General features: G+C 44.8%; 1 protein-coding gene across 18 annotated transcripts in view; it reads right to left on the bottom strand.

The window, feature by feature from the left end:
* Positions 1–16,537, bottom strand: part of SPATS2L (spermatogenesis associated serine rich 2 like) — a 160,985-nt gene extending 144,448 nt beyond the window's left edge. For 2 of the 18 annotated variants that reach the window (XM_072741850.1, XM_072741860.1), the window contains exon 1: positions 14,859–14,915. Coding sequence is in view for 2 of the 18 variants with exons in the window: in XM_072741843.1 (XP_072597944.1) it covers positions 15,117–15,281 (165 nt within the window). In the remaining 16 variants the exon portion in view is untranslated. Of the gene's footprint in view, positions 1–14,858; positions 15,020–15,116; positions 15,298–15,909; positions 16,042–16,123 lie in introns of those variants that run through there. The other 16 variants (XM_072741846.1, XM_026002590.2, XM_072741856.1 and 13 more) reach the window with 16 other exon arrangements.
* Between the last annotated feature and the right edge of the window lie 5,693 nt (positions 16,538–22,230).

A 22,230-nucleotide genomic window follows, 5' to 3' on the forward strand; every position in this document is an offset into this window, starting at 1 on the left:
GGCAAACTACTTATCTCCCCTCAGAGCTTTTTCATCTGAAAAATGGGGGTAATGGATTTGCCTCAAAGGGGTTGTGGAAGAGATAAACAAGAATTTTACTGTAAAAAAACTAGCATACAGCCTGGTATATTAGTATACACTAAGGAATTGTTAGTTTTTTCCCCACCTCTCTATAAAATGCCATTAGTGATTCATTTTGAATCTGTGTCTATGCACAAAAAATAATATAAAGGATATTAATGCTGGTGCTCTTTATGATAGCGAACAATTGGAAATGGTCTAAGCATAGGGAAATGATTATATTAAAGTATATTCATATATTGAAATGTATGCAGTCATTCCAAATATTTTTCCAATAATATTTTATGACAAGGGAAATTGCTATCCTAGAACTTAAGTGAGGAAAATAGACAAGAAAACCTGTATAATAATAACAGCTCATACTTACGGGGCATTGGCTATGAACCACGCACCATGCTATGTACTTTATATGCATTATCTTATTAATTCTTAAATAAACCTATTAGATGCATACTATTATCATCTCCATTTAAGAGAAAGAGAAACTGAAATTCTGATAGTTTGGGTAATTTACAGTCTTAAATAGCATAGCCAGCACTGGAATCTTGAACTGTCTGATTCCAAAGCCCTTTTATTTATGTTATTTTTTTAAAGATTTATTTATTTATTAGAGAGAGTGAGACAGAGAGCAGGGGGAGGGGCAGGTGAAGAGGGAGAGAGAATCCTTAAGCAGACTTCCCTCTGAGTGCTGAGCTCAACATGGGGCGTGGTCCCAGGACCCTGAGATCATGACCCGAGCTGAAATCAGGAGTTGGCTACTTAATCAACTAAGCCCCCGAGGTGCCCCCAAAGCCCTTTTAACTACTAGGTCACACTAATTCTTCGATACAAACTTCTAGGTCTACCAGGGGGCTAGTTTAAACACACATACACATATGCATACTCAACCCCCCACACACATATATCTGGAAGGAAAACACACCAGCTGCTTGCAATGACAATCTCCGAGTGGTGAAATTTTAGCTGACTTCTAATTATTATTTTTTTATCCATTTCAATGATAAAAATTCCAATTCAATGGGTATGCGTTGTTTTTACAATCAGAAAGAAAATTTCAAAGAAGGAAAGGTGTGAGAATATTTTGTTAAATGTAAAGTATTACACAAATACTAGTATTTTTATGATGTGATAGTTTGTTCCTTGACTTACAGAGTTCTTTAAAAAAAAAAAAATGTGAGTTTTTCAGTGCTTCTATTCTTTTACATCATTTTTTTCTTTCCACTGAGTCCAAGGTAAAAAGCATGTAAAAAACTATTCTGAATAAGAATACAACCAAATATAGTACAGGAAGCGCCATATGTATATTTGACAGATATTTGATATTAATACAAAACCTCAAAGAGCTTGTGTGAGGGTAAAAAAAAAAAATCTTTTCAAATAATACAGAATTTTCCACTTAGAGAAAACACATCCATTAGTGACATGATGCCATCAGCATACTCTGTCATGGTCATGTTAAGTGATACTGTCATAGAGCCATTTACGTAGACACCAGCACACTGTTTGGACATGCCTCAGCCTGATTACTGTCTATCCCAGAAGGTGTGAATATAATGATGTGTTGGAGTGACACCTAAGGAGTGATTTCCTGTCACACCACCAATTCGTTTTCAGAGCAATGATTCTATAAAGAGAACTGAATGATGTACAAAAAAGCAATTCCTTTGAACCAAACAAGTTCATGTGAGTTGAAATTATAGATGAGGGATGCATTTATTTTATAAAGTTGTTATTTTTAAATCAAATTAAAAATAAGGTTATTTAGGTATGCTTTTAGTAAATTTTTCAAAAGAAAACCTGATTAATATCATCTAAAGGTGACCTCAAATTAATCTTGTTTCCCTTCATAATAGAGGTTCTATGATTGGCAATAAGTGAATCAACAATGATAGCATTACTGAGGCATCTCACTAAATATTTCCTGACTCTATCCTCTTAGACAGCCTGGGGAGAAGAAAGGAAACACAAGTGAAAGACTACAAACTAGTTAAAAAAAAAAAAAAACTAACAAAATTCACATATTGATGCCAAATCTCTTGTAGAAAGAAAAGTCACAGGGCCGTCCTGGTCAACTTTTGATCAATGAGAGAGAAAGTGCAATTCTCAAGTGTGTAATTAGTAAGTGAAAGAAGTACCATTAATAAATTGAATTTTAAAAAATCAGGCTTCAAAAATGTCTTGTTAGAGGAGAAAAATTATTTGACAAAAAGAGACAATATGTAATAAGGACAAATGTTAAATCACCTACACAGGTTCACACAATCAACTGCACAAGTACAGAGCAAGGGAGACATGGCTTTGTAGTAGTTGTTTAAAAAAAGACTTGGAAATTTTATTTGATTTTGGAGATAAACTAACGAGGTGATGCCCTGGATTTAAAGTCGAGGCCAATAGAACACTTATTTGACTAGATTAATAAAAGAAGGGTGCCCTGAACGAGGTTGTTTCCTACTGTTTAGAGAAGTCAGAGGGAGGCATGGGCAGGGCAATGGGTGATCAGAGGAGGGTCAACAGGATGAGAAATCTCAGCTGAAAGAGCTGGGACCAGGTCCCCCTGAAAAGAGAAGATTCTTAGTAGGAGGTCCAAGAGCTGTGGTCAAATACTTGAAGAAGCTACCACAAGAAGGTGGTACTCTGGGGGTCAACGGAGAAGCTGCAGGGAGGTGGATTTTAGCATTTTTTGTCTGCCTGTGCCTCATAATGAGTGCTGGTCCATCCACCACACGAGACAAGGTCCAAATCTAAGGTGCTTTAGAAGCACGGCAGGCGACTGTCAGCAGAATTCCTCAGCATAGCAAAATTGTGAAGTCCTCATTCCTGGCAGGGTTCAACTGGCAGTTGGCTGACTGGGATGCTGTGGAGGGGAATCCTGCACTTGGGGGCGGGGGGAGGTACTCAAAAAAACCGTATCACCCACTATGCCTTTCCAACACACACTCTATGCTTCTAATTTCACATTAGTGACTTTCATGAAGATAGTCCTGGGGCATTTATGTAAGCAATATCCAAATATGCCTGCCTTGGTAAATGAGAAATAGCTATAAATTTAAATGCAATCTGGAAGAGTCCAGAAGGTGAAATTCTCCCAAAGTTTGGAAATTATAAATTAATGTTGTCATGGCAACCTCAGTTGATATCAGCCATTGCAGCTGAAACAGTTCTTGCTCTGGGACTATCAAAACAATAAATGGGTTTATATATTCAATGTCACAAACCAGCACTAAATAATATTCGTAATGCTTTTAGTTTTAACTTTTGAGGCCATTGATTTGCATTTTCTCCTTGAGCATTCACTATTTTCACATGACACTGTACTGAGGCTACGGTATCAAAGGGGGGTGGTTCAGTTTCATCAACAGCTGAGAAAGTCGCTGGGAGCCCCGTGCATGCCCTGAATCCAGCCCACCGTTCAGGTTTCACAGGGGAAGTAAACAGAAAGGACAAAGACTTTCTAGGTCTGGACATTAGCAGCTACAAGAGCCAGCATAACATCTTCTACTTCTCTCTTAAAAATTAGAAGACTGCCCACAATCCTATAATAAACACTCATCGATCAGAAGTGGCGGTATGTCACATCAGACTATCCCACCGCTGTTTATGGCACTTCAATAAATGGGTTTTCTCAGTTATGTATTAGCAATCACTGTAATATATGAAAGTCAGCCCACACTGAGAACAATATTGCCTCCAATCAAAACCATTCTTTCCTTAGTACACTAAAGCTTTTCTCCACTTCTTGTAAGCAACAAAGACTACAACAAAAGAACTTCCCAAACACCCACAGTTAAGGAAAGAACGGCTCCAACAAAGTAAGTGTGAAATCTGTCCCTGGTGTCTAATTTGTCTATGAATCGTCCTTTTCAGGGTATTTTAGTGACTTCCTTTATTTGTAATTTATCAGCAAAGAATAGAAATAAAAGTTTATTTTGATGGTGGCGCACCTGGCTATTCAGAGATTTAAAAACTTGCTTTGTTTATTCTTATATTATCCTGGCAGAGGATGTAAACATGCCTTCAAGCTGTACTCAATCCCAGATGAATACTTCCATCGATGCAAACCGTTAGGTAGGACTGGCCTTGAGCGAAACTTCCTTATGGCCCTTTTTCACCCCTGGATGGGTAAAGTCTGGGCCCCTTGACCCAGTTTGCTTATTCTCTTCCTAATCAGTCTCAGGGAAGGGTCTATCAAAGTATTCCACCTAAGGAGCATGTGTCCAACCCATTTAAGTTACCATTTCCCTGGCCTTTGCATTTGAGCCCCGGCTGCTGGGCACTTGATATCTTATTTTATTTAGTTACAGCAAAACAAGTAGGTATCACTAATTTCACTTCATATATAAGGAAACTGAGATTCAGGAAGATTAAATAATTTAAATATAATACAGACAGCCAATTACCTAAACCAAATCCAAGTCTTTCAAGCACCAAATTTGTCCTCTTTTTTTCTGATAAATCCTATTGATGTTAAGAAAGGGAACAGAATTTGTATGATGTAAGCTTTCACATATTAGAGAGCAGGAAAGAGAAGCTGTTGATATTTGAAGTGCCTTTTCGAGTAGTACGGATTCTGAAATCACACCATGAAGGCTGCTACCTTTCTCATCTACACGTGAGACCAGCCTTCCCACTGGAGACAAAGAAGAGGATGTATCATAATTTAGGAAAAACAGCCGGGTCTTTTTGCCTTCCCCTTCTCTTCCCAAGTTGCACATATGGTACAAATGGGACCCAGAGACCAGGGGGACAGCTCATTAGTAAGTAGTATTTGCTGTTAGGGGTCTGGAACCAGGTAACAGCCAGGGTCCAGGGAGGCTGTCAATCTCAGGGAGTTTCCTGCCCACTGCTGGCAGGTGTCAGTACTGAAGAAGCCTGGAAGGAAGTAGCAGGGGCTTACCCTGGGGCTTGTGGCTCAGCAGCAAAACTACAGTCTTAAGAAGGCACAGAGATACAGGACGCACCTTCATCGAAGGCAATTTGGGTTTCCTACACAAAAACGCAAAGCAGGAACTTGGGAATGAGGAGACAAGTGAAACCTAGGGCACAAAGTGAAAATGCGGTTACTCAAGACTGAGGATGCGTCATGGCTTCCTAGGTAAGTTGCCTGGGCAAGGCAAACTATGGGGCCAATCCCATGGAGAGCCCCTAAGGTACGAATGCAAGGGAGCTGTAACCCTCCTGCAAAGGCCTAGGCTGGCCCCAGATCCTACAGATGGCACAGCAATAACACCGACTTGGTGGCCATTTTCTGTGGGTACACCACTTTCAAAATTTTATTTTTAGCACATGAAACTTTCTCCTTACGAGAATCTTAGACAAATGCCTAATATGTAGACACAAGTAAAAACAACTCCTCAGGGGGTTCTTCCCTGAACTGGAGGGGGCTCAACAGAACACAATCTGCACACGAGCAGGAGAGAGGGCGCTGAGTCACCCTGCCTATCAGACTTCACTGGAATCTGATCCTGCTAAATTTTTCTCATGATGGTCATGGTTGCTTCCCCTCACCTCCAGGTTTCTCCCTGCTGCTTCGACCTGATAAGCTCTGGTTTCCTATCACTGGTTGGCTTTTCCACTGTGAAAACACAAAGCTCTGCGTATCTCCTGGGACACAACATAGTATCTTCTGGGTCTTTCTGACAGTCTGTATGCCCTTCCTCAAAGCCTTGTGGGCCAACTGATCCACAGACTGCTGCCCTCAGTACCTGACGGTTGCCTGGCACGTCAATTTGTTTGATGCACAATGACTCTGTGCCATACATATTGTTAGAGCCCAGTGGCTCATTAGTTTGTTCAGAATCCTAGAGCTAGACAGTGGGGGAGCTGGGTCTTAGACCACCAGGAAAGATCAATGGCAGGATGGGGGCATCTCAGAGACCGAGGCAAGACTCTCGTCGTTCCAGCTGGTGCCATAATGTTGGAGGCTACTCAGGAATGTGACTCCACTTGCCCTTTCTTGCCCCATCCTGTCTATCTCAAATCTTCCCTCTACCACGCAAGTATCCTTGCTTCCCACTCCTGACGGTGACTGGGTAGGCCAAGGGAGACAGATGTGCTTTAATCATGATTTCAGCTCTGTGCACACTGTAAGTATGACTCCTGGCTGTAGCTTTCACAATCTGTCTGTTTGATTCTGAATCTTATCTAAAGCACTTTGTATCTCTGGATTTAAGAAACCGAGCAATTGCTGCTTCTCTATACCTGTAGGGCTGACTTAATCATTCAAGAAGCTCATGGGCTTGGCTCATATAGGATCCACCTCCCGGGAACGAGATGCTCTATAACAATGCTGTCCAACAGAATCATAATGCAAGCCACACAGGTAATTTAAGTTTTTCTAGTAGCCATGTTTCTAAAAGGTAAAAATAAATTTGTGAAATTAATTTTAATAACATATTTTATTTAAACTACTATATCTAAAATACTACTGTTTCAGTACGTAATCAAGATTTAAATTTGTTAACAAAATAGTCTACATCTTTTTCTCATATAAAGTCTTTGGAGGGATCCCTGGGTGGCTCAGTGGTTTAGCACCTGCCTTCAGCCCAGGGCATGATCCTGGAGACCCAGGATCGAGTCCCACATCAGGCTCCCTTCATGGAGCCTGCTTCTCCCCCTGCCTGTGTCTTTGCCTCTCTCTTTCTCTCTCTCTCTCATGAATAAATAAATAAAATCTTTTTTAAAAAAAGTCTTTGAACTGTGGTGTATTTTACTCTCACATCACATCTCAATGTGGTCTAGCTATATTTCAAGTGCTCCGTAGCCACATGCAGCTAGTGGCTGCAGTACTAGATAGCATGGTTCTATAATCACTTCTCTGTTCCCATCTTTTCTCTCACTTCTTTCCCGTAACAACTCATTTCCTCTAGTAAGGATGCTATGGGCAGGGGCAGAGACCAGGACATTAGAGAAGACTTTGATACACACACGAAGGGAGAACCCAGATCACAAAGGAGCTTTTGTGCCATGCTAGGGAGCTTAGATTTTATCGTGGAGAAGCAGTGACTCCGCTGGAGGATTTTAAGCAGCAGAGTCGTGATCAAATTTGCCTTTTAGAAAGGCAGCAGTGTGGGGAACACACTGGAGGCAGGCCAGCCAGAGGCAGAGAGACCAGTTACGGGGCCACTGCGGTGACCCTCAAGAGAAGTGATGAGGGCCCGAACCAAAGCAGTAACGGCAATGGTGCTCTCGCCAGGGTGGATTCCAGAGCTGAGAAAGATGGTTTCTATAGGGCTTGGTGATCAATGAAATGTAGGGGTTGAGGAAGAGGGAGGAATCTAGAACAACTTCCCAATTTAAAAATTGGTGAAGTGGGTTTCATTGATCAGGAGAGAAAATACATTAGGAATATGCTGTAAGGGGAAATCAGGAGAGAGAAGTGACTCAGAAAACAGGTGGGCAAGGATTTGAAGAGCAGAGAGGGATCTCTAAGGCACATAGGTCAAAACTCAGAAGAGAATCCCGGACAATGGATCTGAAGGTCTGAAGGTCAGACGTGGCTGTCATGAGAGGCCAGGACTGAGCAGGGAGAAGGGGAGGTGCAGGTGCTGCCTAAGACCCTGTCCTCCTAACACCGGGAACGGGATGGAACACAACCAGACCCAGAGGGAAGGGGCCAAGGAAGTTTTGTCTTGTCTCCTGTTTTTATAAAACACGAGGAGATTTACACATGTCCATGCACTGAAAGAAAAGGTTGGTTGAGACCCTAAAGAAAAGAGAGAAAATAGAGCCAAGTCCCAGAGGAAGCAAGAGGGGAAGGTGTTCAGAAAGATTAGCCGCAGAGTAAAGAGAGAAAAGGGAAGAAAAGGTGCGAGGGAAGACCTACCATTTATAAGGAAGAGAGAACATTTTAGTTGCCAAACTATTTCTCTTTATTTAGAAACATAAATGAAATATAATTACATAAAAAGACTTAAAAAAATAGTACTACCTATCATGTATAAAATCAGATAAATGCTGAACACAGAAGGCTGGTTTCCTGGAGCCCCCGATCTGTGGTCTGGTGTGCGACCAAGCCTTTCGCATACCTTTGGGCTTCACCTCTGTCACCTTGGTTACTCGGAAGAGCCACAGCAGTTCTTTATAGCTTGTGGCCGCTCTGGTCGGTCAGTGTCTGTGCTGAACTGATAGGTAAATATTTCAGTATCTCCACGAATTATCTCGCAGAGCGGTGTAAGAAAAGAGCTGAGGCTTTGGGGAGCAGGGAGGGGGGAGTCAGACACCAAACAGATTCCTCTACCACTTATCAACTCTGCAGATTCAATCAAGTTATGTAACATCCCTGACTTCTGTGTCTCTCTCATAAAAGGATACGCAATTCCTACCTTGCAAGATCACCACAAGGTTTAAATGAGATGATCAGGAGATGATACCTATCACGATGGTGAGGATTGTATTCACTTTGTTCCAAATTTTTAGAATTGGGTGCTGCTGTTGATGAATCTGTGCTTTGCAACAATCAATATCTTGATCCCTAAGGAGAATTACACCACCAGTCCTAGTGTTAGGAAGGGCCCTAAAAATCCTAATGGCCAAGGGGTGCCTGGGTGGCTCAGTTGGTTAAGCAGCAGCCTCCTGATCTCAGCCCAGGCCCTGGCTGGGCTCGGCACTCAAGAGTCTGCTTGAGGAATCTCTTCCCCCCACCCCCCTGCCCTTCCCCATTCACTCTCACTCATTTGAGCTCTTTCTCTAAAATAAATAAATAAATCTTTAAAAAATATATTAAAAATCCTAATGCCCATCCAGTCTTGGTGTCTTTCCTTCATCACGGCACATATTTAGTCTCAACCCTCAAATGCCTGACACCTGCTCTACCCCTAACTTGTTACTCAACCTTTCCAGGCTTGGGTATTGTGCTTCAGTGAAACGGGTAATAAGGGGATGTACTTCAGAGCACTGTTTTGAGGGAAAAAAAGGAGGTAAGGCATGTGTTTAAATGAGATGCTGCCTGTTACAGCCTGTGCTCAAATACATTTTGTCATGGGCGGGGGGTTAGCACAATCCATATCAGGGCCACCTTTCTTACACTGACCCCAAATCTGTCTCCCCGAAACTTAGACCCATCTGTCCTAGTTTTACAGCTCATGATAATATTGATTCTACTGAATCAGAACCAGGATTCTACAGAACAGTATATTTGCTCATTTATTGAGCTCTCCTAGGTACACGAGGCAGTGTCTCAGATGGCTGGCTGCTGAGGGCCAGACCTCTCCCTATTAAAGTTTCAATCCTCAGCCATGTTTCCATAATGCAGGAAACCTTTTTGAGCATTCTGAGCAAGTTGGATGCTACCCAGGAATGCACTGGTTATATTGCTTACAAGATTTATTTTGTGCTTTATGTCATGGTCAGTTCAGCAGTTGGCACCAAAAGTAATTATTGCAGGGATCTGTAGATCCTTTACATTTCATTATTGAACACTGCAGCCCACCAAGGCCCAGGAGAGCTCTGGCGGGGTTTCAGCTTAGGAGCAGTGGCAGTGTCACAGAGTACAGATGTTACGGTCGGAACTCCAGAATGCCTGCCCAGCACTACCCCACACCCCGCCACCATTCCCCTGCTCCTATATTCCCGATGACAGCTACTGAGATCTTTCAATAAACAGCTCAGACAACTGTCACTTTAGAAAGATCCCCACTACTTCCTACCAAGAAGAAATCTTCCCTTCTGTGCCCTCTTAGACCTTCATTTTCGGGACACATGGTGTCATTTCTCCTGTTAAAACTATAAACTCCTTCCTGGCAAAAACAGGGTCTTGTACAAAGGGAGTCTAACTGCAAGCTTAAAGAATTGAATTCTGTCCCAAATACAATATTATTGGTGTGGCAACGTTCCCTTACCTTACCTTTCATCTGTGGATGGATCCCCAGATGATTTTTTTTTTTTAATTTACAAGGAAATTTTAAAATGAAAAGTGCTGGGCAGTCCCTGCAACACAGTCTTGGATTTTATGGCTGATTAGCTGAACTTGTACTTAACTGAGGACTCCAGCCTAATTGTTTTAGGTATAAGATACTGGCATAAGGCCCGAATGCTTTTATTTTTGCTCACTACTGGGACCCATCACTCCACCTTAAAAAAACGACAGCCTCCTTAATTCCAACTCACAACTGCCTGCCTCCATCATTATCTCAACTCTGGAAAATGCCGAGGCCTCAGAATCTCACAGCTGATGAATGGAGAGGCTGATTAGAACCACGGAAGAAAAATGGGAAAAAACTCCTTGACAGATGTCTCCTTCAAACGCCTGTCCCTTTTATCCAATGTCAACATTAATTTCTATGTTAACAAATATTTGTTGAGGTCATGACTAGGTGTCAAGCTGCAGGCTAGGCTCTGGGGACATAATGGCGAGCAAGACACAGGCAATATCAAGGCCCATCACTTAGAAAAAAAACTCACCCTTACAGCTTATTGATTCTGCTGGTATACTTATCAAGAGCTTGCTGTGCCAAAGCCCTGTAGATGGTTCAATCAGCACCCTCAAGGAACTTGCCGTCCGGTTGGAAAAGCAAGAACTGAGCACGGGATAGCATAGGAGAGTATCTGATGGTCTAAAGGGACGGTGCAGACAAAAGGGCAGAAGAAGAAGAAACCAGTGAGTAACCTAATCAGGTTGACTTTAACTTGGAGACGGTTGTTAGGTTAGAGGGAAAAGGAAAAGGCGTTCTAAAAGGCAGAGCATGAACAAAAGGGTACAAAGTCATCTTAGAAGGGCAATGAGATTCAATTACCAGGAGGAGAAGAAGGTTCATTTTGGAAAGAAGTAGAAAATAAAGTTGGTAAGTCAAATTTGGGCAAGACTGTGAAGTATATACTAGAGCCTGATGGAGAGATGGGACTGAAGTGGGGGGGGGGGTACAGTATGGAAAGTATCTGAAATAGTAGAAGGGGCACTGGCTGTAGAATCAGATAAACCTGAGGTCAACACAGTCTTCCAGTAAGACAGTCCCTGGACAGGAGTTCCAACGAGAAGGGTTTAGGAAGGCTGGTGCAGTGGAAGCACGCAAAGTGGGGACAACTTACTAAGAGATCAAGATGTAGCTGGCTCTAGCCATCCCAGAACAGTGATGGCCAAGGACCTGAGCTCTCAGGAAGAGTGAGGAATGCAGAGGAGATGTGGGGACTGGCACAGAGAAACTATTACAAAGCAAAAGTTCACAGGACTTGATGTACAGTTTTACTGAGCGAATGAAAAGAGAGAGGAGTCAGGGACGGTCCCCGGGTCTCAAGTCTGGGTGATGAAAAGAACCCTGAGTATCAGGCAAAGGGAAGTCTTTTCATTGTGGAAGGCACAGGTTTAGCAGAGAATATGCTAAGTTTGTTATCAGGCACACAGCAGGGTTAGTCTGACAGCAGGACACCCACCATGAAACAGGTGCATAAACAGGAGCAGAGTTTGCATCAGTGCTAGAGATAAAAATGTATATGCTGTAAGGATAACACCATCGCATCTAAGAATATTTTATTAGAAAATAAAAACACCAGCTATTAAACAAAAATAACGGGAATGATATAAATAGTAGAGAGATACATCTTCACAGATGATGTTTCTTAGTTATGGTACTTAGGGGATCCTATCCATTACCACAACACTGAACGAAGAAACTTCTGTAGAAATTCAACATATGGCCTATTTACATAACAAGCATCACAACTCCAAATTAGCCATTTTGATGTGTCAAGGAAATAACACCTTCATAGCAGACTACTTCAAAAAAAGGAAAGAAAAAAGAAAGGTTTGTTTTTCTTCTCTAATTATGTGTACTGGGTTTTTAACTGTTTGTATCACGAAAATCATATTTTAATTGCATGATTACATTCTAAGGCAGAACAGGGATGGAATGAATTGATTAGCTGAATTACGCACAATCATTCAGAAATCAATAAACAGACTCCATCACTTAAGTCTTGCCATATTATGTATCTGCTCTCATGTTCTGTGCCATGCTGATAAAAGCGACTACTCTGTGTACAAAAATTGTAACAGCCATATGATTCAATTATCGGAGTCAGGAAAGGGTCTACAGAAGATGACAGGGCAGTGAGTAGGCAATATCTATCTATTATTATCTAAAACCCACTCCACTTTTATCATATGGCCACACAGGTGGCGGCCACTTGGATCTTACTATGAGCTACCCCAACTTCTTCCATTTCATCAACACTGTACCCAAAAGTTCTCATCCTGGCTCACATCATGAGATGCTGATTAAAACTGTGTAAAGAGAATAGAAGAAAGACCACCAAGGCGCCCTTCGCACATAAGCCATAAATGAATACTCATTGTTAAGGGCAGTACAATTCTATGGTCGCTGACTGAGAAACTGATAGAAGTTAGAACCCAAAATGAGACATCGCTAAAGCTTAACTTCTTATGGCAAGTATTTCCATCTGCACAGCAAAATTGATCTATGAGATGCTCCCGACTGGCAGCGCTTCAAAGCCTGCGATGGTGTGGCCTAAGCATTTTCTTCCCCTGATCATTATGAAGTGGTAGGTAGAACAGCTTCACAAGCCCATCCTCACAATGGCCACTTGAAAATCAGTGGGAGCACAGAAACAATCAATTTAAGACTTTCATTAGGGAGCTCCCCCCAAACCACATGAATACAAAAGGAGTTTATGATCTTGCCTGCTCAAATTAGTATGTTAAACTATGCTGATTCTTGGAAATGACTTAATATTTTCAGAGGCAAGGATTAAAGGGAGAAAGAAAATTGCCAATATATTCCTTTCCCAGATGCTGAGATTTTACTATCCTCTTAAATATTCTCTGCATTCAAGTGATCTGTATTTTTATGCAAATTATCTTTGGGGCTAGTCGTGTGTGTGTGTGTGTGTGTGTGTGTGTGTGTGTGTGTGTGTGTGTAAAGCCACACGGAGGGGGGCCTGGGTGGCTGAGTCGGTTAAGCATCTGCCTTCAGCTCAGGTCATGATCCCAGGATCCTAAGGTCCAGTGCTGTGGAGCTCCTTGCTCAGAGGGGAGTCTGCTTCTCCCTCTCCCCCTTCCCTCTGTCCCTGCCCTCTCTCCTCTCTCTCTCAAATAAATAAAATCTTAAAAATAAAGCCACACAGATACAGAACTCGACAGGTTTTACATTCTCTTCCTCCATAAAATAGGTTCTAACAAAGCCTGAGTTTAATCCAAAACACTTATTAGAGGCTGCAGCAATATTTGCCTTGTTCAAATAGAAAATCATTCCTAAAGTTGATTTTTCCCCAGCTAAAGATCCAATAAATATTAACATACACAGATATTTTTAAACAGTTCAGTTGCTTGACAAAACTGCCCCCATGCATACAACACACTGTTTTTTCTTTCTAGTTAAGTGATACAATTTTATAAAGCCAGAGCTGTTGGCTAATTGAATTTAAATCTAAAAAAAAAATAAAATAAAGCCAATGAAATACTTTATCCAGAAAGCAATCTTAGTCTTTATTTTCAGAATATCTTTCACAATAATTGGATTTGCTGCTTGACTATTCTTTTTTTATTTTTTTAGAATGAAGCAATTTCTGACTTCCTGTCCCTTCTTTTCCCTGCCATCTTGCCCATCTGCTTAATCTGTAGAAAACAAAATCAATCAGAATGGCAATGAACTGTTCCTCTAAGACACACTAAGACGACATCCTAAAAGGTCGCACGACGATACTCTTTCAAATATTGGAATAAAGCCTTTTCTTCCTCTGCATAGGCTCTAAAATTTGAGTCGGTTTTCTTTTTTTTTTTTTTTCTTAGTTTTGATAGGACTGGCAAAAGTTTTTCACATAAGGTTCACATTTAAAAGAAAAAAAAAAGCAAGTGCAAAATATCACAGATCACATTTTCTGTAAAGAAAGAGGCTGTGTTTGAAGTTCAAGGGCTGGTTCAGCAGCGCTCGAGCTGCGGATCGTGGGCCGCCTCCGGGCAAGGCGCTGCACGGGAGGAGTCCTGCGAGCGGGGGCCCGGGGCGGCGGGGAGCGGGCCCGGGAAGTTGGCGCGCACCCCGGGCCCGAGCGCGGGCCGCCGCCCCTGCGGGGATGGGAAGCCTCGGAGGCGGCCCCGGGCAGGTGAGGCGGCACCTGGGGCCGCACGTCCGCAGGGAGCGCGGAGCCCCCGGCGGAGGAGCGCGCGCGGGCAGGGCCGGGGGGGGGCGCGTGCCCGGGGCGCGAGGGGCGCTCTCCGCGGACTCGGGGTCCCGCGGCCCCGGGCGCCCGCACCTGCCCGCACCTGCCCGCGGCCCATCGCGGGGCATCGCGGGGCATCGCGGGGCATCGCGGGGGCATCGCGGGGAGGGGGCGCGCATCCCGCTCCCGCCGGGCGCGCGGCTCCGGGCTCCGGGCTCCGGGCTCCGGGCGAGCTCTCCGCTCCGCTCCGCGAGGCCAAGGGGGCGCTCGCGCCGGGCGGGCGGGCGGGCGGCGAGGCGCGGCGGGCGGGTCCCGGGCTGAGCGCGGCGGCCGCCCGCCTCCCCAGCGCGCCAGCCGCGCCCGCCGCCCGCCCGGCCGGCCCGGGAAGGAAGGACGGCGACCTCCGCGTCCGGTCTGAGCCGCCAGCGCGCGTCGGCGCCGAGCGGGGGCCACACCCAGCGCCCCGGGAGGCGGCGGGGGCTGGGCGGCCCGGCGGCGGCGGAACGCGGGGCCCGGGCCGAGCCTCCGTCCCGGCCGCCCAGGCCCCGCCGCGGCCCCGCAGCCCCGCAGCCCCGCAGCCCGGCCCGGGCCCGGCGCGCGGGGACGAGGACGAGGACGGGGACGGGGACGGGGACGGGGACGGGGACGAGGAGGGCGGGGGACCGGCTTACCTCCGCGCGGAGCGCCGGCCGCTCTGTCCCGGGCCGGCGGGGCGGCCCCTGCGGCGCGGAGGGCGGGCCGCGCGGCGAGCGGAGCTGGCCCGGGGCTGCGGGCGCTCGCGGCGGAGGGCGCAGCCGCCTCGGCCCCCGGGCTGGACGCCGGCCCCGACTCAACTCCGGCGCGGCCCGCTCCACGCAGGGACGCTCCCGCCCCTCGCGGCTGCCCCCGCCCGCCGGCCGCCGGCCAGCCCGCCCCTCGGTGTCACTCACCCGGGCGCGCACACCCCGAGCCGGCGCCCCCCGCTCCCGCTCGCACACTCGGAGCCGCTCCCGCCCCTCGGGTTCTGCATCGGCTCGCACGCACGCTCTGACACGGATGCCTTCCCTCCCCACGCCCGCCCCAGCTCCTTCTCCCACCCCACTTTCTAGAAGCATCCCCGTGCGGCTCCCGCACTTTGCCTGCCTGCCCCGCACCTAGCTCCTCGCCCGCCCCCCGCCCCGGGCCGCCCCCCGCCCCCACTCAGAGACCTTGCCCCCCCCTTGCGCGCCCCAAGAGCCGGCCTCCCATCCCGGGGGGGGGGATGCACTTTGCCCCTCGCCCCCCCCACTCAGAGACCTTGCCTCCCTCCCCCCGTGCGCCCCAAGAGGCGACCTCCCATCCAGGGGGGGGATGCACTTTGTCCCCCGCCCCCCCACTCAGAGACCTTGCCTCCCCCCCTTGCGCGCCCCAAGAGCCGGCCTCCCACCCCGGGGGGGATGCACTTTGCCCCCCGCCCCCCCCCCCACTCAGAGACCTTGCCTCCCTCCCCCCGTGCGCCCCAAGAGGCGACCTCCCATCCCGGGGGGGGGATGCACTTTGCCCCCCGCCCCCCCCCACTCAGAGACCTTGCCTCCCTCCCCCCGTGCGCCCCAAGAGGCGACCTCCCATCCCGGGGGGGGATGCACTTTGCCCCCCGCCCCCCCCACTCAGAGACCTTGCCTCGCCCCCGCGCGCCCCAAGAGCCGACCTCCCATCCCGGGGGGGGGATGCACTTTGCCCCCCGCCCCCCCCCCCCTCAGAGACCTTGCCTCCCCTTGCGCGCCCCAAGAGCCGGCCTCCCACCCCGGGGGTTGCACTTTCCCGCCGCTGCAGGATGCTTCTCCGCCGGGAAGGCGGTGGTGCCCTGCGGCGCCGAGCCCAGCGCGGAGCCCAAACAAAGATGCCGATTCCGGAAGGACCCGGAGAACCAGGCGCTGAGAAAGTGCCGGGGCGCGGGTCCCCCCTTGGAAACGCTCACCCCGAGCGTCCCCGCCGCTCGCCGCCTCTGGCTGCCGCTCACACCGGGCTCCGGGCCTGGGTCACTAACGCGCGCAGCCACCAAGTTGCGGAGACACCTGGGCGCGCGCACGGCCTCCACCTGGCAGCGCGGAGCCGGGAGCAGAGGCAGGTCCTCAGCCCTCGTTCACGCCGGCAGCGCTGGAGGCAGCGCCTCTTCCCGGGCGCACTCCCAGCTCCGTTTGTTTTTGGAAAAGGTGACTTCTTAGCCTCCCTTTCTCTCAATACTAGTAACTGTTTACTCGGCGGCCCCCCACGAGCCCCAGACCCGGGTGGGTGGCGTCTCCCACGCTGCGCGATGGGTCCAGAGAGTGTACGGAACGGCCGGTCGCTCCGTGTTTAGGACTTCATACTCCGACATAAAATCCGCCTCCTCTCTGGTGAAGTTCGGACCTGCCGAGGTTACAAGCCTGTGTCTTAGCCATGATGAACAGAGGAGTCAAAGTAAAGGAACTTACTTACTTACGTGGCTTGGTGGTGGTGGTGGTTCTTGTTCCACTGAATTTGTGTGTTGATCACATAATTTAAACATTTGTAAGTGCTTTATATGTGCTAACTCACTAGGTCTTCAAACAGTCCTATCGGGTAGATACCATTTCTCTCTCTCCTCTCTCTCTCTTTGTTTTTTTGTTTTGTTTTGTTTTTGTTTTTTGTTTTTGTTTTTGTTTTTGTTTTGCAAATAAAGCAACTGAGGCATGGAGAAAGCAAATAACTTGCCTAAGCTATTGACCCCCTTATTTTCTCTTTCTTCTGTCTCATGGCTAGTGTGTAGAAATGCAACGGACTTCTGTGCATTGATTTTATATCCTGACCTTTTTTTGCTGAATTCCTGTAGGAGTTCTTTCAATTTGGGGGTGAGGTCTTTTGGGTTTTTCCACATAGTGCAGAGAGAGTTTGGCTTCTTCTTTGTCAATTTGGATGCCTATTATTTCGTTTTGTCGTCTGATTGCTGAGGCAAGGACTTCTAGTACTATATTGAACAACAGTGGTGATAGTGGACATCCCTGTCGTGTTCCTGACCTTAAGGAAAAAGCTCTGTTTTTACCCATTGAGAATGGTATTCACTTTGGGCTCTTCATAGAGGGCTTTAATGCTATCGAGGTATGTTCTCTCCATCCCTACGCTGTGAAAAGTTTTAATCAAGAAAGGATGTTGTACTTTGTCAAATGCTTTTTCTGCATCTATCAAGAGGATCCTGTGGTTCTTGTCCTTTCTTTTATTAATGTAGTGTATCCCATTGATTGATTTGCAGATGTTGAACCACCCTGGCAGCCCAGGTATAAATCCCACTTGGTTGTGGTGAATAATCCTCTTAATACACTGTTGGATACTATTAGCTAGTATTTTGGTGAAATTTTTGGCATCCATGTTCATCAGGGATTTTGGTCTGTAATTCTTCTTTTTGGTGGGGCCTTTGTCTGGTGTTGAGATCAGGTAATGCTTGCCTCATAGAAAGAGTTTGGAAGTTTTCTTTCCATTTTTATTTTTTTGAAACAGCTTTAGTAGAATAGGTATTAATTCTTCTTTAAATGTTTGGTAGAATTTCCCTGGAAAGCCATCTGGCCCGAGACTCTTGTTTGTTGGGAGCTTTTTGATTACTCCTTCAGTTTCTTTGCTGGTTATGGGTCTGTTCCATTTGGTCCCAAAACCATAAGATACCTAGGAATAAACCTAACCAAAGATGCAAAAGATCTGGACTCAGAAAACCATAGAATACTCACGAAATAAATTGAGGAAGGCGCAAAGAAATGGAAAAAAGTTCCATGCTCATGGATTGGAAAAACAAATATTGTTAAAATGTCTGTGCTACCTAGAGTAATCCGTACATTCAATGCAATCTCTATCAAAATAGCATCAACTTATTTCACATAGTTGAAACAAATTATCCTAAAATTTTTATAGAACCAGATAAGACCTCACATTGCCAAAGGATTATTGAGAAAGCAAGCTGGTGGCATTAGAATTCCAGACTTCAAGCTCTATTGCAAAGCTGTAATCATCAAGACAGCATGGTCCTGGCACAAAACAGACATATAGATCAATGGAACAGAATAGAGAACCCAGAAATGGACCCTCAACATTATGGTCAACCAATCTTTGACAAAGCAGGAAAGAATATCCATAGGAAAAGACAATCTCTTCAACAAATGATATTGGGAAAATTGGACAGCCACATGCAGAAGAATGAAACTGGACCATTTCCTCACACCATATACAAAAATAGACTCCAAATGGATGAAAGACCTAAATTCCTAAATTCCTAAAGACCAGAATTCATCAAAACCCTAGAGGAGAACACAGGCACGAACCTCCATGGTTCGTCCAAAGGCAAGGGAAACAAAGGCCAATTGAACTATTGATATTTCGTCAAGATATATCTTGATGATAAAATAGCTTCTGCAAAAGCTTAAGATAAAAAAAAAAAGACCTAAATTCCTAAATTCCTAAAGACCAGAATTCATCAAAACCCTAGAGGAGAACACAGGCACGAACCTCCATGGTTCGTCCAAAGGCAAGGGAAACAAAGGCCAATTGAACTATTGATATTTCGTCAAGATATATCTTGATGATAAAATAGCTTCTGCAAAAGCTTAAGATAAAAAAAAAAAAGCTTCTGCAAAGAAAGGAAAGCACTGGACAAAACCAAAAGGCAACCTACAGAATAGAAGATATTTGCAAATGACACCTCAGATAAAGGGCTAGGATCCAAAATCTGTAAAGAACTTATGAAACTCAACACCCAAAGAACAAATAATCTAATCAAGAAATAGAAGACAGGAGCAGACATTTCTTCAAAGAAGACATACAAATGGCCAACAGACACATATGATAAAATGCCCCACATCACTCAGCATCAGGGAAATACACATCAAAACCACAATGAGATACCACCTCACACCAGTCAGAATGGCTAAAATGAACAAGTCAGGAAATGACAGATGTTGGGCAGGACGTAGAGAAAAGGGAACACTCTTACACGTGGGAATGCAAGCTGGTGTAGCCATTCGGGAAAACAGTATGGAGGTTCCTCAAAAAGTTGAAGATAGAGCTACCCTATGACCAAGCAATTGCACTACTGGGTATTTACCCCAAAGATTACAAATGTGATCTGAAGGGGCACCTGCACCCCAATGTTTATAGTAGCAATGTCCACAATAAACCCATGGAGAGTCTAGATGTCCACCGATAGATGAATGGATAAAGAAGATGTGACATATATATATATATATATATATATATATATATATATATAGACTACTACTCAGCCATCAAAAAAAAAACATGAAATCTTGCCATTTGCAATGACGTGGATGGAACTAGAAGATATTATGCTAGGTGAAATAAGTAAATCAGAGAAAAACAATTATATGATCTCACTCATATGTGGAATTTAAGAAAAAACAGAGGTCCCAAAGGAAAGAGAGGAAAAAATAAAACAAAATGAAATCAGAGAGGGAGACAAACCACAAAAGACTCTTAATCATAGGAAACAAACTGAGGGCCTCTGGAAGGGGGGAAATGGTGTGGCTGGGTGATGGACATTGAGGAGGGCATGTGATGAAATGAGCACTGAGTGTTATATAAGACTGATGAATCATTGACCTCTACCTCTGAAACCAATAATACATTATATGTTAATTAATTTAATTTAAATAACATTTTTTTTAACTTGCTTAAGTTATTTAGCTGGCAAACGGTGGAATGAGGATTTTTATCTATACAGTCTGGCCCTACCTGTGCCATGGATAGAAAAACTTGCATTGAGAAGCCGTATTACATAGAAATATGAAGGATAAACATCCCATTGCTTATTAAACTTAGGTGTGAAAGATAACTTGTGGCAATTAGACTTAAATTTGATGTACATTTTAGGTTCTGTGGCCAAATAATTCATTTAATTAGAGGGGCTATCTCTATAATTAGGATTCCAAAGTGAATAATAAATTGTTTTCCTGGGAAGGCTTTGGAAATAACATTGAACTCAGTCTTTATTCCTTTCCTCCACCACTTCATTCTCTTCCCAAATCTAACTGGTTTAGTAAAATCTAAAAGAAAAATGCTTTCAAGAACTGAATATGACCAGCGGGAAGAGTTTTCAGAAGCCCATACATGGCATTTTGCATTTGAGGGCTATTTCCCACCAAGTAGGTAGTAGGTATCAGAGTAACTGGCATGTGTATTGAGAGCAAAATGTTACAGCATTGAATTGATGAAAAAAGACAAATGGAGAATAGCTGTGTAGTTGTGGCCACTGTACCACAAACTGGACTAAAATTAATCTTCTCCTGGGAATGGCCTAGCCCATGGAAAGACAATTATAAAGTAACTAAAGAAAATAATTATTTACTCTGGAAAAAATGAAAATTTCTCCTGTTTCTGGGACAGAGGGTTTTAAATGCTTATTGAAAAGTTTGTAAAAAAAAAAAAAAACTTTTTTTGCATATCAAATAACTCACAAAGCAGTATTTTGATGAATTAAGCATAAATGATTTTAAAAACATACAAATTGCACTTCTATAATTGCATGGAGATATAAAAGTTAAAAGAAATAGAGTATGGAAAAATATTGGAATATCAGTGTTTGAACCAGATATTGAAAATTTATCTGAAAAATTGTATCATTTGAAATTTTGATCTGGGGATTACCTGTCTAATGCTAGGATGACACTGTTGTTCAAAAATGATTCTCTATAATTATAATCCATGAACCTCTTTTTACTGTTTTCTAAATCAAATAGAACAATGAAGGTCTTTTCTTAAGAAAACAAACAAGAATCCTAAGAGTAAATGTTCTCTTAGGGATGAACAAATTATGTTAGTTTATATTCGAATATTTCTATAAAGGTGTTTTTAATGTGCTTTCCTCTATATTGTCACTCAAACCCTTTATCCAATGTACTTAATTATAAGTATGGGGCAACACTGACCTATTCCTCAGTGAGGCTAACTCTTTCCCTGCAGTATTGATTTCAGCAAAGTGCCATATTCCACCCCCCTAGATTGTGCTGGCTCCTGATTCTCTGCACATTCAGAGCAGGGTTCACACTCATGCAAACGGCTCAGATCCCAGAAGGCCGTTACAGGCCATGATTAGTTGTTGTCTCTATAACAGTTTTGGCATCTGAATATGTAATGGGGACAGAGAGTGATTTTAGTTGCTAGGCTTTAATCTAAGACCGCTAGACTACTAGGCTCCAAACCACTATTCAGACCTGCTGGAGAGTCATCATTTAGAGATCCTTGACTTTGACTAGGTGGAGTGACTGAGTAGAAACTGGGTGATTTCCCTTAGGGAGGAGATGAATGTGTTGCTTGTGTGTGAGTGTAGCATGTAATAGGGCTGTCCACAAATATTCTAGCCCTGCTTCTTTTGAAGCACATGGTAGGATTGCACTTCTCCATGCCACTGAAGTACAGTGGAGCTTTACAACTTGCTTTGAAGTGATGAGTATCAGTTCTGGGCAGAAGTGAAGAGCTGCATACATCACCACACTCTCTTTGCCCTCCACTACTATAACCAGCAAGGTGTTGGTGGTTCTACTGATGGTGGTTCTACCACTATAGGTGGTTCTACTACTACAAGGTGATGCCTGGTTCTACTACAACTAGGCAATGGTCCTTGGGAAAAGTCCCCTGTGCCCCTAGAAGCAGCCTCCTAAGAGGCAGCCCTGCTGCCTACTGGCCACTGCCCCAAGACAAAGCTCTGAGAACCCAGCACCTCCTCTCTCCTCTAGAGTCAGCTCCCACTCTGGGTTTTCCACAATGCATAATCCTCCCAGGCTCCAGAATCAAATTCTTGGCTTGGCTTACTGCAACAACAATGAGCAATGCCACCCCTGCTCACCCTCACTGGATATGTAGTACCAGCAAGAAAATAAACCTTGTTGTTCTAAGCTACTGAGATTTAGGAGTTGTAATGTTTCTGCAGCATACGCTAGCCTATTCTGATTAAAAAAAAATCATTGCAGGGTACACTGTCTAAGGTATTGGCTAACAATTCCACAAATCTGTTTTCTTTCATTGTGGGGGCACAACTAATTCACATTTCCCCTACACATTTCTCTTGTG

The sequence above is a fragment of the Vulpes vulpes genome, chromosome 16 (assembly GCF_048418805.1).
Source record: "Vulpes vulpes isolate BD-2025 chromosome 16, VulVul3, whole genome shotgun sequence".
Classification (NCBI taxonomy): domain Eukaryota; kingdom Metazoa; phylum Chordata; class Mammalia; order Carnivora; family Canidae; genus Vulpes; species Vulpes vulpes.